Below are 13,187 nucleotides of genomic sequence, written 5' to 3' on the forward strand. Positions count from 1 at the left end.
ATCATAATAATTTCTTGTGATCTCCAAAATGACATTTATCATTATATTTTTTTGCTCACATCGCCCATCCCTAGTGTGGGTTCTTAGTACTTGAAGTATTTGTAAATAAAACATATTTTGTTATAATCATTGCAACCTAGAGCTTTTTTTTGTGAATAAAAATGGACACTAGTTTTGTACAGGCTATTTAGCTTTTATTTCCTGTCATGTTGTTCCAGAACTATCAGTGTTTGCAACTTTCACCACAGTGCTGGAGGGACCGATCTTAGGGTCACGAGTGAGGGACGGCGGGAAAGTGAGGGCAACAGACGGATTGGTGAACATCTTCAGTCATGAGGACTGTGAGGAAAGAGCCAAAAGACAAAGCTAAATCTGGCTTGTACTGTGTTAAACCTTGCCTGAGAATCCATTAGTCAAGCTTTGCACAAATGACTTGCGGAGCTAAAAGGACCTTGAAAAGAAAGATAGCAAGAATGCAGTCGAAACCAAATTCCAGCCAGAAACACTAAACTCTCATATGGATGTAAACACATACAGAGGTGGCCGGGGGCCCGTTCACAGCTGCGGTTGGTTTAGATAAAGAGGAAACAGAGAAAAGCAATGATGACATTTCACAGGTTTATAAGCAGACTTGTGTTTAGCTTCAGTAATTATTCAGCACCATCGCTGATGATGTTGAGAGCAGCTGTGTATTGCTGTCTGCGAAACATTCGCACTGGAGCTCAGCCTACTGGGAGTCCAACACACCCACGTTCACCCTCAGATCACAGACTTCAGCAGAATCCCCCCGCATTAAAGGAATCTTACAGCCATTGTCTGTTCATCATTTCTACAGCATCTGGGGAGTTGGACTTTCTCCATCTGCATATGAATCTGGCAATTTCCATTTCGTCAAATCCCTTCTGACAGCGCAAAACTTTTTGCATTTGGCTCTTTGTAGAGTAGGTGGCTCCAGAGGCAGCAGCAGGAGAAGAAAAGTTACTTTTGGCAAAAGTTGCAATTCCCTTCTCTGGAAAAGGCTTTTAAAGATATAGCCCCGTTGAAATTTGGGGATTTTGGAATAGCTACATTTCTCACATATAAGCTGATAAAGAAAATGTGATTGATTGATCATATTTATGGTTCACCCCTGGTTTACCCTGTAGGTTTGAACTGAAGAGATTTGCTGCTTACTTGTAATTCTATGCTTACATGCTGATGTCCGCATTGCATTTCAGAGGCCCCTTAGTTTCTATATTTAAGCTGATGCTTTTCCCAAAATGCACGCGTCTCCTTACTGGAGGATGGCCTCTCAACATTCTCGGATGGCAGGAATGTGGACTCGCTGTATAAAGGACACCTCTAAGCATCAGTCTCCAGTCAGCCTTCGCTGTTGTAAACCAGCGTTGCTTCTGTGAACTCTGACTCCTTCGAAGTAAAATTTCCCTTGATCTCAAGTTCACTGATCTCTCGTCATTTTTTAAAGAACAACAAGCAGAAATATCTAACATTTAATTGGTCCTTCGAGCCGGATCCCAACATCTTCGACTGACAAGAGGACGACGACCAGACGCTGAAAGACTGTGCACAGCAAAGACAAAGACCTCCGTCCCCGTTGGATTACAGAGGAGGCCAGTGACTGCCGTCGAAGTCGAGTCTGTCGGAGTGACGGGATCCAGACCAGGGACGAACATCAGTGAACGGTGAGACAAGTGCACCAGCGTGTGTGTTTGACGTCAGGGCCAGGTATAGGCCGGGTAAGAATAATAACTTCGGATAAGTTAATTATTCAGCACGTACCATAACCGTGGGATAGTAATACTAGGAACTAAATATTGGGGAGTTTTAGCTCTGAGGTAGACGCGTACTTAAGCGTGGGAAGTAATAATCGGAATCAAAAATAGAATAAGAGTCTCATGAAGAGTGAATTCTAGTTCCGTTAGTCATGTACTATAACCATGAGGTGTGAATGTGTCGGAGTGAATGTATAGTCTTTGTACTAAAACATCAGGACTGTCGAAATCTAACAGTGATACTGACCTAAACAACTGAATGATTCTGTAGCTGAAAGCAGTCCAAAAAGTTGGAGTAAGTGCATAACTATAATTGAGTGCATGTAATATATACCTGAGTATAAATAATAAACGCAGCGCTATAATATAATATAATATAATATAATATAATATAATATAATATAATATAATATAATATAATATAAGTATTAATATTATAAATAATACATATATTAAATATAAAATATATATAAGATATAGGATCCTTTATTAATATTTAAAAAGAAAAAGAAAAAAAAGAGGAAAAAAAAAAAAGAAACAATAAAAAATAAATAAATAAATAAATAAAAATGGGTACCCTAATTTCCCTAATTTCCCTAATTTCAAAAAAGAAAACGAGTCCTACTAAAGGGTGACATAAAATAATGGAGAGTAGATGAAAACTATCTACTGTACATAAAAATATATAATAATATAAAAAATTGCATATGTACAAAAATAAACATAAAAATGTAACATTATGGAAATAAGTTTTCTGGAAAACTTGACCCAAAACAATGTGAAGAGTTAAGAAAATCAATAAATGAAAGATCTAAGGGAAATAAGAAAATTCTAGATAAAAATGAATATGAGTGTGCTGTTATGTGGAGTGAGGAAGCAAATAGAAGGCAGAAAGGAAAGATTGAAAAAGAAATGAAAAAACAACTAGAAAAAGATGAAGCAGTTGAAAATTTTTCTCGCGATACAAAGCAGTATTCGATCTAAATTGCGGTATGGAACCAACCACTATACATGAAATGACCCCTTACACACAGCAACTTAAACAGGGGGTTTTGCCTAACTGTAGACCTGAGATCTCCATTTTTGTACGAAAACACATGATTACTGTCAATACCGCGCCACTTCTTGATGTTGTTGCTCATTGTAAACATGATGAGACCATGATTGCAAACAAAAATGAAAAGAAACGCGCCGCACCGACAAAATTTTTTTTAGTTTCTGAAAACGACGAAGATGAAATCTTTTATCAGTCTGTTAAAGGTCGCACATACCGCCACCCTCGTTACTCATCACCAAACCGTAAAATACAACAGACTTCAACACAAAAATCAGATAGTTATGAGCATGATGCAGAAATGGGAAATTGTTTCTTCTGTCATAAACCGGGACATATTGCTCGTAACTGTCCAAAGAAACAGCAGTATCAAGCATGACTATACGACAGTATGTCACCACATTGTGGTGAACAGGAGGGAGGAGTAGATTCCTTCTATTCAGAGTCAGATGAAAATAACTTTCAAAAACAATTTTCACAAACAATAGACATTGAAAAGATTTTTCTGTCAGAAATTAATCCAAAAATAATGCCACAAACAACATTGATCATACATGGCATGCCTATTAATTTTCTTTGTGATTCTGGAGCGTCTACAACAGTGATCAAACAAAATGAGGCTAAGCATGTGCCCAAAAGTTCACGTATAGTCCATGTGGTATCTGCAAATGGAGCAATGACCACAGAGAATCGATCTAGATCCATTACCATTGAAGATCCACACACCAGTCAGAAATTAGAAACTTCAATTGTGTTGTCAAAAAGAGTCCCGTATAACCTTTTAGGACGAGATGTTATGATAGCAATGGGAATAGGAGTGGTTCCAAATCAAGATACAGGTGAAATGGAAGTGATGAGATTAAAACCAATCATGGTACACCAATCCATTTCAAAGCCACAAATATATTATTCCTTTGATCTTGTAAGTAATGGACCTCAATCAGTGAGCCAAGATTTATTAAAGGAAGCCAGTCAAAGAATCCAAAGAGGACAACATATGTCATCAGACCAGTTATGTGTAATTATGAATTACAGAGGAGAAAAAGGGCCAGATGACAACTATGAAAAAGGATTCTTTTTACTTGGTCCACAACGAATAATAATAAAAGATCTTGTGTGGACAAATAGAGGTCATGCCCTTGCAACTGTATGCATCTCACCAGCAACACAACCATGGGAAAAAATGCCCCATGAGCTACACATCTCATTAATAAAGCCAGAAAGAGCTAAATGGGTCGATCTGGGACATGTTGCAGACCATGCTAAAAATGCGCAGTGGTCAGTACCTGATGACAGTGGCATTCAGTACAGTAACAGTTACTTTAAGCTTTCACTGAACTGGGTAACTACTGCAACACCACAAGCTCACCTAAAATGATTAGAAAAGATCAGAAAAGAACGAGCGTTACTCACAAAACCTGTAAAACATAAAAACTTGTTAGAACGACTACTGAAAGCTGTTCTTCTCCCTAAACAAGTGTCAATCTGTAAATGTAAAGCACATACTAACAAACAAGATGCATTACCAAAAGGAAACAACTTTGCAGATTGTACAGCAAAAACACAAATACCTATCGATCCTACAGGACAGAAGATAGCTCCATTGTAGAAAAATCCAATCCCCTTTTGGATTTTTGTGAAGTCACCAAAAAGAAAACATTGGCACAATCCGCGTTGGGAGGGACCATTTAAGGTTGTATTGTCTACACCCACAGCTGTTAAAATTCAGGAAAGGTCAACTTGGATACCTAACGCTCACTGTAAAAGAGCTCCCACACAAATTGAACAAGACTAAGGGACAGTTTCCTAGCATCCCCATCTGACAAGACCAGTTAGTCTAAAAGGTCCGGTGTACGAACGGGATAGATCGTGCAGACGGTCCTCTGGCAGAAGAAAACCACGGATGATGGGGTTGGCAGTGTGGCAAAATTGGGCGAGAGCGTGGCTAATCTTAGGGACTGTTATAGGGAGTGGGAGACTCCTAGTTACAGGGAAATTAAAAAATACCTATGATCCACAAGAATGCCCAGTAGTGTTCTTGCGCACTTGCGAAAACCAACAAACAACATTCGAACTTGATCTGTTGACTTTACAATTCTATGGTTACTCATATTGCCAACATATTTAACTACCATACACCTACATGCAAGCAGGAGTGTACCTTTGTGATCCTCCATGCAATTGAAACAACATCTTTGCTGCATCATTGGACGCAACACTTGGGTCAACACAAAGCATAAAAAAGCGTGACAGATTTTGGCTATCTTGAGTCGATAATACATTTGGCTGAAATCCAATCTATTTAACTGTCAAACCTACACTTCCTGTTTATGCTCCTGAAACTTATATCGACGCAATTGGTGTACCACGAGGTATTCTATCACAATTCAAAGCTCAGTGTGAGATTGCTGCTGGATGGACTGCAGCCATTCCAGTAGCAGGACCTATTATTGAAACAAATAAAAACGTAGCTTGGATTAACTATGTTTATTACAACCAACAGCGTTTGATAAACCTTACTTATATCGGTATTAAAGGACTTCGAGATCAACTAGCACCAACATCTCTCATGACATGGCAAAATCGATTGGCATTAGATTTCTTAATGGCAGAAAAAGGTGGAGTCTGTTCTATGTTTAAAGGTCATTGTTGCACTTTTATTCCTAACAACACAGCTCCTGGAGGAAGTGTCTCCCGAGCCCTGGCAGACCTCAAGTCTTTATCAGAAGAAGTGGCTAAAAACAGTGGTATCGATGATACATTTTCCAATTGGTTCACCAAAGTGTTTGGAATATGGGGGGGATATATCAAAAACCTCTTTCTATCGATACTGGCCGCTCTTCTTGTATTTGCTCTCATAGGTTGTTGCTGCATTCCATGTCTTCGAAGCCTGATTGAAAGGATCATCGCGAAGTCAGTGGAACGTACCTACCTGTATACCCAACTTCAACAACAACCCGAGAGCGAGGTCGAGCTGGGCGGGAAGGAGATATCCCAGAAGAACCAGGACAGTGAGGAGGAATAAGAACTGCAACCGCTTCAAAGGACCAGGACAGTGAAAAGAAATAAGGACTGTAACCACTTCGACCAATGGCACATCACAACCCTTTCCCACTCCACGACAACCATAAAAGGACCACAAATTTCAAAGGAACTGCGTGTCGTCTCTCCACAAGGATTAATGACTCTGATACAGAAAATCAAATGAAGATGTATACAGATGATGACTTTCTTTGTGTAATAAATATGATAAACAGGAGGGAAATGATAAAGAAAATGTGATTGATTGATCATATTTATGGTTCACCCCTGGTTTACCCTGTAGGTTTGAACTGAAGAGATTTGCTGCTTACTTGTAATTCTATGCTTACATGCTGATGTCCGCATTGCATTTCAGAGGCCCCTTAGTTTCTATATTTAAGCTGATGCTTTTCCCAAAATGCACGCGTCTCCTTACTGGAGGATGGCCTCTCAACATTCTCGGATGGCAGGAATGTGGACTCGCTGTATAAAGGACACCTCTAAGCATCAGTCTCCAGTCAGCCTTCGCTGTTGTAAACCAGCGTTGCTTCTGTGAACTCTGACTCCTTCGAAGTAAAATTTCCCTTGATCTCAAGTTCACTGATCTCTCGTCATTTTTTAAAGAACAACAAGCAGAAATATCTAACATAAGCTTAGAGACAGGAAACAACACTGGACCAGTCTGAAATCACTGTCCCAGACTTTCACTTCTGTCGTTGCCAAGTTTGTGCTTTACTTCCAGTTTTATTCTTATAATAAGACTCCATTTTACATCCAACTGCAAGTGAAGAACCATAGCTCCAGTTAAGGGGATCTATACCGGACAGCACCGGTCATCGAGACAAGAGTTTCCTGCAGTGCTACAACGTTAAGATCGACAAAAAACCTGAGCTGAGCGAATATGGTGAAAGCAGAAATTACAATCCCAATCTGGCGCTGTTTACTAACTCTTTATAAATACACAAAGTTGTTAATGTGCAATAACAGGGAGCAAGAACACCACAGATTTCCAGCATGCTTTTGTTAGCTGACAAGGAGCTACAAACATCTTGGAGCACTTACACTCGCTCCCCCATTCTCACTTATGTCTCACACATCCACAATTCAACCCCCAAAAAAAACTGACAGAGCACATCCCGGGATGTTGCAAACCAGTGGGTTGCATAGAACAGAGGAGAGAGTACTTTTTTTTCTCAAGAATCAAAGATGAATTGGTTCAAGAAGGGGCACATGTCTGATGCAGAGAAAATGGTGAAACAATCTGACCATCTCCCCACTGGCTACAAGCACTTAAGTCCAGTCAATGTTGAGACCTCACTTGGTCCCTCACCTGGAAAGTGGGTCCAACGTTGGTACCCACAAAAGTTGGTTCGAGTTTGTGAACCGTGACCATTTACAGAATGAGGAAGCTGAGGAAACCTCAGAAATGTTAAATGAAATAAAATATCGTTCGCTCTGGCGTGAGACAGCTGCATGAACTTAGACAGCAGTCACATCTGAAAACCAAGACACACGCAATCGTTTCACACCAGATGCGTCCGACGTAATCATCTTCTACGTCTCATCGCATCAATGATTCTTGAGTGGAAACAAATGGTCTCATGAAGCAAACCTTTTCAGAATATCGGAGCGACTTGCCATTTCAAGTGTTGTTCACTTCAGTCCGAGAGACACTTTTTATCTCCGCCCACTGTAGATACGCTTAAACTGGTCTGAAGGTAGAAGGCAACAGCACCGGTTCCAGAACCCTGACAGAGTGAAAGGGCTCTTAGAGATGCATGACTAATCAAGCTACTCGAAGTTACTTCTAAATAGACACCTCAGCAGGATGGGTCTTGGTAAATGCCCAAAAAACATGAGGTCATTTCAGGTAGTTTTTACAAACCTGACCCTTTCTTCCTCCACATATATGAAAAACACTCTGTCTCCCATCGAACTGAACTGCCATCTTTGCAATCCAGTCCACCTCCAGCACGCATACATCTTTAAATGAAGAAATGTTAATTTAGAAACGTGGGCGATCACACTTAGCCTCAGGAAAAACACTGAACATACACTGCGTATCAAATAAAACAGGGAGAAGTGAAGAAGAGGAATTTAAATCAGTAGTCTGGAGTCTCTAAAGACTCTTGTGTTTAGTGCTGACATCGTGATCTGCAGTAAGAGCAGAGAAGAGAAAAGTTAGTTGTGCCGTAATGAAGTCAAGAGCTGGAGGGCACCTGCGTGGGCAAACTTTTTTTTTTTCGTGCAAGCTGGCACCGTATGAGTGTGGAGAAATGAAAGTAGACCATGTTGAGTGGTGAACGGGTAGCAAGAGCATGATAGATCAGTTCCTGCAGATTGAAATGGTTTGACATTGACTATGTAAGCCAGTAAAGCTGACTATAAGATGCTTAGATAGTCCACCGTTCATCCAGGACTTCAATTTGCTCAGTTCAATGTGCTCCAAAAACTGTTTCCCGGTGCGTTACAGCAAGTATTCATTGACTCAAACCAAGTGGATGGAGATCAGAAGCTAGAAGCTGCTGACATTGCCTCTGCATTAATGCTGGTGAGGAGGTAAAACACTCAGTGTGTCACCAGGATGTGTGTGATTCAGCTAAACCGTGATTCAGGACAATTACCTTCGTAGTAGCTCGGCTGACTCATGTATAAATCAATGACTTCATGATAGACCGGATTGCAGCTTTGGTTACTCTTCACTGTGGGTACCAGCTTATACTTCACTCTCCACTCTTCTGGGATTCTACTAGGTTTGTTGCAGTCTAAACCTCCCATCAATGTGGAGCTACCTTTAAGTTGTGAGATGTGTGGTGATGCAGTTGCAGCCCCACCATTGACCAACTTCCCCCTTTTGCAACTTAAATGTAGGTCTGCAAGCTGTTCCTCCTGTGTCAGTGACACTGTGGCAGCAAAAGCAATACTCTGTCAACGGAAACAACCAGTGACCTGTTGAGCAATAGCAGAATGTTTCTTCAACATCTGCGGCAGCACAATTCGCTACAAACTTTTCATTTTGAGCCACTCGATTGGACTCGGCCCCCACCTCAAGGACAACTTCTCCCAACTTTTTCCTGTTTTCTCAACAAGGTTAGCACAATAAGACCCTTCTCCACACACCTTCATGTCCTCAGCCATAATGAATCCCATTAGTCCTACACTGTCTCTCCTTTCCATGTGTCCATGGAACCATCTGCCCTCCCTAACGTCTCCAAACTTCTCCAAATGTCCCTCAGAGCTACTCATTTGTGATCTTGTCCTTTCCATTTTCAAAAGGTATTCAGTGGGGTTACATATCCTTGCTCATTTTCAAGCCAGTACACTGCTGCTGCACCAACGGCTCATAGACCAGTGGGGAGTATACATGTATAAAATCCATTTTCTTTGGTTTATATTCAGGTCAATAATATGGAAATTACAGTAACTATATTCGCTTACACACCTTTGTTGGCTTGCAAAAAGTGCCTGGGTTTCCAACAGGAAACGGGTCATTCGAGGTGGTTAGTTAAGTAAAGCAAAGCAGTGTCATAAAAACACCTATATGTTTCACTATCTATCGGTTTGGTATTAGTACCATTTCCTGTTTTGTTCCCCTAAGAGGGCTTCTTATAAGGCAGTCATACGAACTACGATAGATGGAGCTGAAGACCGCATCAGTCTCAATCTCCACCTAAGGCATGTAAAATGCTAGCCCGGCTTGCCAATGTGTTTGAGTACTTTTTGTAATCTCTTCTCCAAAATATGCTGGATTACTGGATTCTGTATTCTTTTGTTATTAAAAACTTAATCTCACGACGTCTCTTTTGTCGAAAGTTCTGCCTCATGTCCATCTTTATGGATTATACTTTCTGTGGATTATGCTTTTATCTTTTGAAGACTTTATCTGGACTTGGATTGTTTCCACTCCTAGTACGTCCCATCCAGAAGAAAGCTAAAACATGTCTTGTTTGGGGAGTCGGTGGTGAGGGAGGACAAGGGCAGATACTTTACGCTAAAACTAGCCTTCAACTTTGAAAGGGCCGACTGATATCGTACGCTCTCGTCCTGTTATCCACTGCTCGACAAGTGAACATTTATTTAGCCAATGTAAAAACAATTCTATGTCGTTCTGCTCTGGAATGCAACTGTCATGCAAGTTAACTTCTAAAAGGCATTTTTGTGGCCATCAGACATTTACAGCACCAATCGACAAACGTTGCCAATATTTTCTCAGACTGAATCACACTGTGCTACCGACACAACAGGAAGTAGCCAAATGTCTTCAGAACAGGAAGTAGTCAAATGTCTAGAACAGGAAGTCGCCCAGGTCATTCTTGCAGGAAGAGAATAATCCCACTCATTCATGCACTGTTTGTTGTTAAAAAATGTCTTCAAAGATGTTCATACCAATTATAATTATTTATTTTATGTGTTTATTTTGCAGTGTAAGTAAAAATAAGCCATACAGTTAAGGTTGGGTTCCTCCAGGAGCCATGCCACTTTCACAAAGTTCTTGTTCAAGTTTCTGTCTATATAACTACTTAGTGAATAGAGATTAATCAATCATGGTTCATTTTAAGGTTCGAATATTACGAAGCAAAAGGGCATCGCGTGACATCATCACCTTATGTCAGGACTAGACCATTCTGTCAGTACGTCGGCGTCTCGGACTTTGTTTACAATTTTGTGCCCCAGTCTAAAATACTTCGACACCCCTGAGCTGCAGAACACATATGTGTACTCAGAAGTGTGTACACAACATGACATTTGAACCACCTCAACATTAAACAATCATTTTCAGAGTGCGATTATGGCGACTCCGGTTCTGACTTGGAGCAGTAAGTCAAAGCCAATTAACGCTTTCATTGATCATTCCAACATGAAGGTCCAGTCACAGTTCAAACGGCCAACAGTGAGTACAGGTACCAGAGTCAAGGCCGCAGCAAAACGAAACTCTGCAATTCCACGGTGCTCGTGTAACAGCAGTTTTAATTACTGTAATGCCAATGCGATGACAATTTCAAAGAAAAGACACAGGAATATACCATATTGTTTGAAGAAATCCAACTCGTTGGACCCGTGGAAAAACTCAGTTTGAACTCAATTTCATGTGAAATTAAAACTAAAAGCCCTTTGAAAATGATGCTTATTGAAAAATGAATGTGGATATATTTATAATGATATTTTATTGAATTCCTTAGGTTGACCACAATGCCACTGGTCTAGTCTCGAACTACACTCACCTCTGGAAGTCACCCAGAAGTATGCTCTCAATCTCATGTGTCATTTCAAAGTAAAAGCCTTTTGAAAATGGTGCCTACGGAGTGTGGATGTATATATATTTATAATGATATTTTATTGAATCCCTTAGGTTGGCCACTATGCCACTGGTCTAGACTCGAACTAGAGCATCTCTGGAAGTCACCCAGGAAGTATGATCTCAATCTCATGTGTCATTTCAAAGTAAAAGCCTTTTGAAAATGGTGCCTATGGAATGTGCATGTGTATATGTTTATAATGGTATTTTATTGAATCCCTTAGGTAGACCACTATTCCACTGGTCTAGACTCGAACTTGATCATCTCTGGAAGTCACCCAGGAGGTTTGAACTCAAGCTCATGTGTCATTTCAAAGTAAAAGCCTTTTGAAAATGGTGCCTACGGAGTGTGGATGTGTATATGTTTATAATGATATTTTATTGAATCCCTTAGGTTGGCCACTATGCCACTGGTCTAGACCCGAACGAGAGCTTCTCTGGAAGTCACCCAGGAAGTATGATCTCAACCTCACGAGTCATTTCAAAGTAAAAGCCTTTTGAAAATGGTGCCTATGGAGCGTGGAAGTGTCTATGTTTATAATGATATTTTATTGAATCCCTTCGGTTGGCCACTATTCCACTGGTCTAGACTCGAACTTGAGCACCCCTGGAAGTCACCCAGGAGGTTTGAACTCAAGCTCGTGTGTCATTTCAAAGTAAAAGCCTTTTGAAAATGATTGAAGATGGATGTATATACGTACACGTCCCTGTACAGTTGTTCGAGTACTGGAAACTCTGCGTGGTTGAAGACTGGATGCGAGGCTTTTCCCTAATTGCTAGATTACCTTCCAAGTGCTAATCCGTGTAGCATATTTCTGGAGACACACGGGCCTCTTTTCATTCACAACAACATGCGAACGTGTCAACATCTGCAACTCATCAAGGCGACCCACCGCTGCTGCCGCCACCGAACCGAACGAGTGGTGTCCGAAGGTGGCTAGCGGCTAAAGTGGGGTTAGCTGCAACAAAGTGAGCGTTCGCGAGCATGCAGGAGGTGAGATGAGGAGAGGGGGAGGAAGGGGAGAGGCTGAACCCGCGGCGCATCTGGAGCGGCGTTCGTTCCCAGATGCGCAGTCACCAGAGCCTATTTTTAGGAAGCCAACGAATAATTCAGAAGGAGGAGAGCGGCTCTTACCCATTTATAAGTCCCGGTGCGTTCAGGGTGGCTGCTGACAGAGAAGGTGCTTGTATCAGGTGATTTAAAAAAAAAGTGAGGGGGGGATGAACCAGACCGAGCCCGAGCTGTGTCCTCGTACTGGAGAGCCGCTAGAGCAGCGCTGAAACGGGAGGAGCGTCAGACGAAACCATATTCCTTCCTCTTTTTCTCTCCAGCGAGAAACAGGAGGCGATGATGAACGACTCCCTCTCCTGGTGCATTCACGGACCTCCCTGAAAATATGAATTCTCACTCTCTTTCAAATCCCTGCGCTAAAATATTGGTATTTGAAGCACACTCAAATACAAATATCACAACGAGACGCAATGGATGTATCATAGTAAACTCTGTTTCCAACATGTATTTATTTCATTTATTTGTTTGAATGTGCAATGTGGTGCAGCTTTGCGTTGCCTGTTGTTTGGTGTGTGCCTTTGATGCTGCTGTCGAGATTCAGTAGAAAACAAAAGGCCTATAAAACACCCACATCCTCCTCATCATCTTCTTCATACGCACCTCAAATGATCCTTCCATCCCTGCTTTCACTTCTCCCATTGTGATTCATGTCATTGTTAAGAGGTTTCCACTCTTTGCTACAGACACCATCAATGCCACAACAACTGCTACTCTTCATCCAAAACGGCTCTGGCTTATATCAAATATTTTACTGCAAGTTTTCAATGTCAACTTTCATTCAGCTGTGTTATTTTTGCTTCCCTATATTAATACTGCCATTGCTACCTCGTTTCAGCCTTTCCTCTCCACGGCCACTGTTAATAGTACTGCACTACTACAGCCACTAGTAATACTAATAATACCAGTACTGCAACACACATTCAATCATCCGCTGCAGCACTTATTTTTAACGGCACGTACCCCTTTCTCATG

At 41.1% G+C, this 13,187-nt stretch overlaps 1 protein-coding gene across 4 annotated transcripts in view; it reads right to left on the minus strand.

Annotated features, from left to right (window-relative positions):
- Nucleotides 1–12,501, minus strand: part of sh3kbp1 (SH3-domain kinase binding protein 1) — a 46,168-nt gene extending 33,667 nt beyond the window's left edge. For 3 of the 4 annotated variants that reach the window (XM_053859748.1, XM_053859746.1, XM_053859745.1), the window contains exon 1: nt 12,279–12,501. In XM_053859748.1, coding sequence (XP_053715723.1) covers nt 12,279–12,282 — 4 coding nt within the window. In that variant the 5' untranslated portion in view covers nt 12,283–12,501. The remainder of the gene's footprint in view (nt 1–12,278) is intronic. The other variant, XM_053859749.1, reaches the window with a different exon arrangement.
- Nucleotides 12,502–13,187: the final 686 nt, after the last annotated feature.

The sequence above is a fragment of the Synchiropus splendidus genome, chromosome 3, assembly GCF_027744825.2.
Source record: "Synchiropus splendidus isolate RoL2022-P1 chromosome 3, RoL_Sspl_1.0, whole genome shotgun sequence".
Taxonomy (NCBI): Eukaryota; Metazoa; Chordata; class Actinopteri; order Syngnathiformes; family Callionymidae; genus Synchiropus; species Synchiropus splendidus.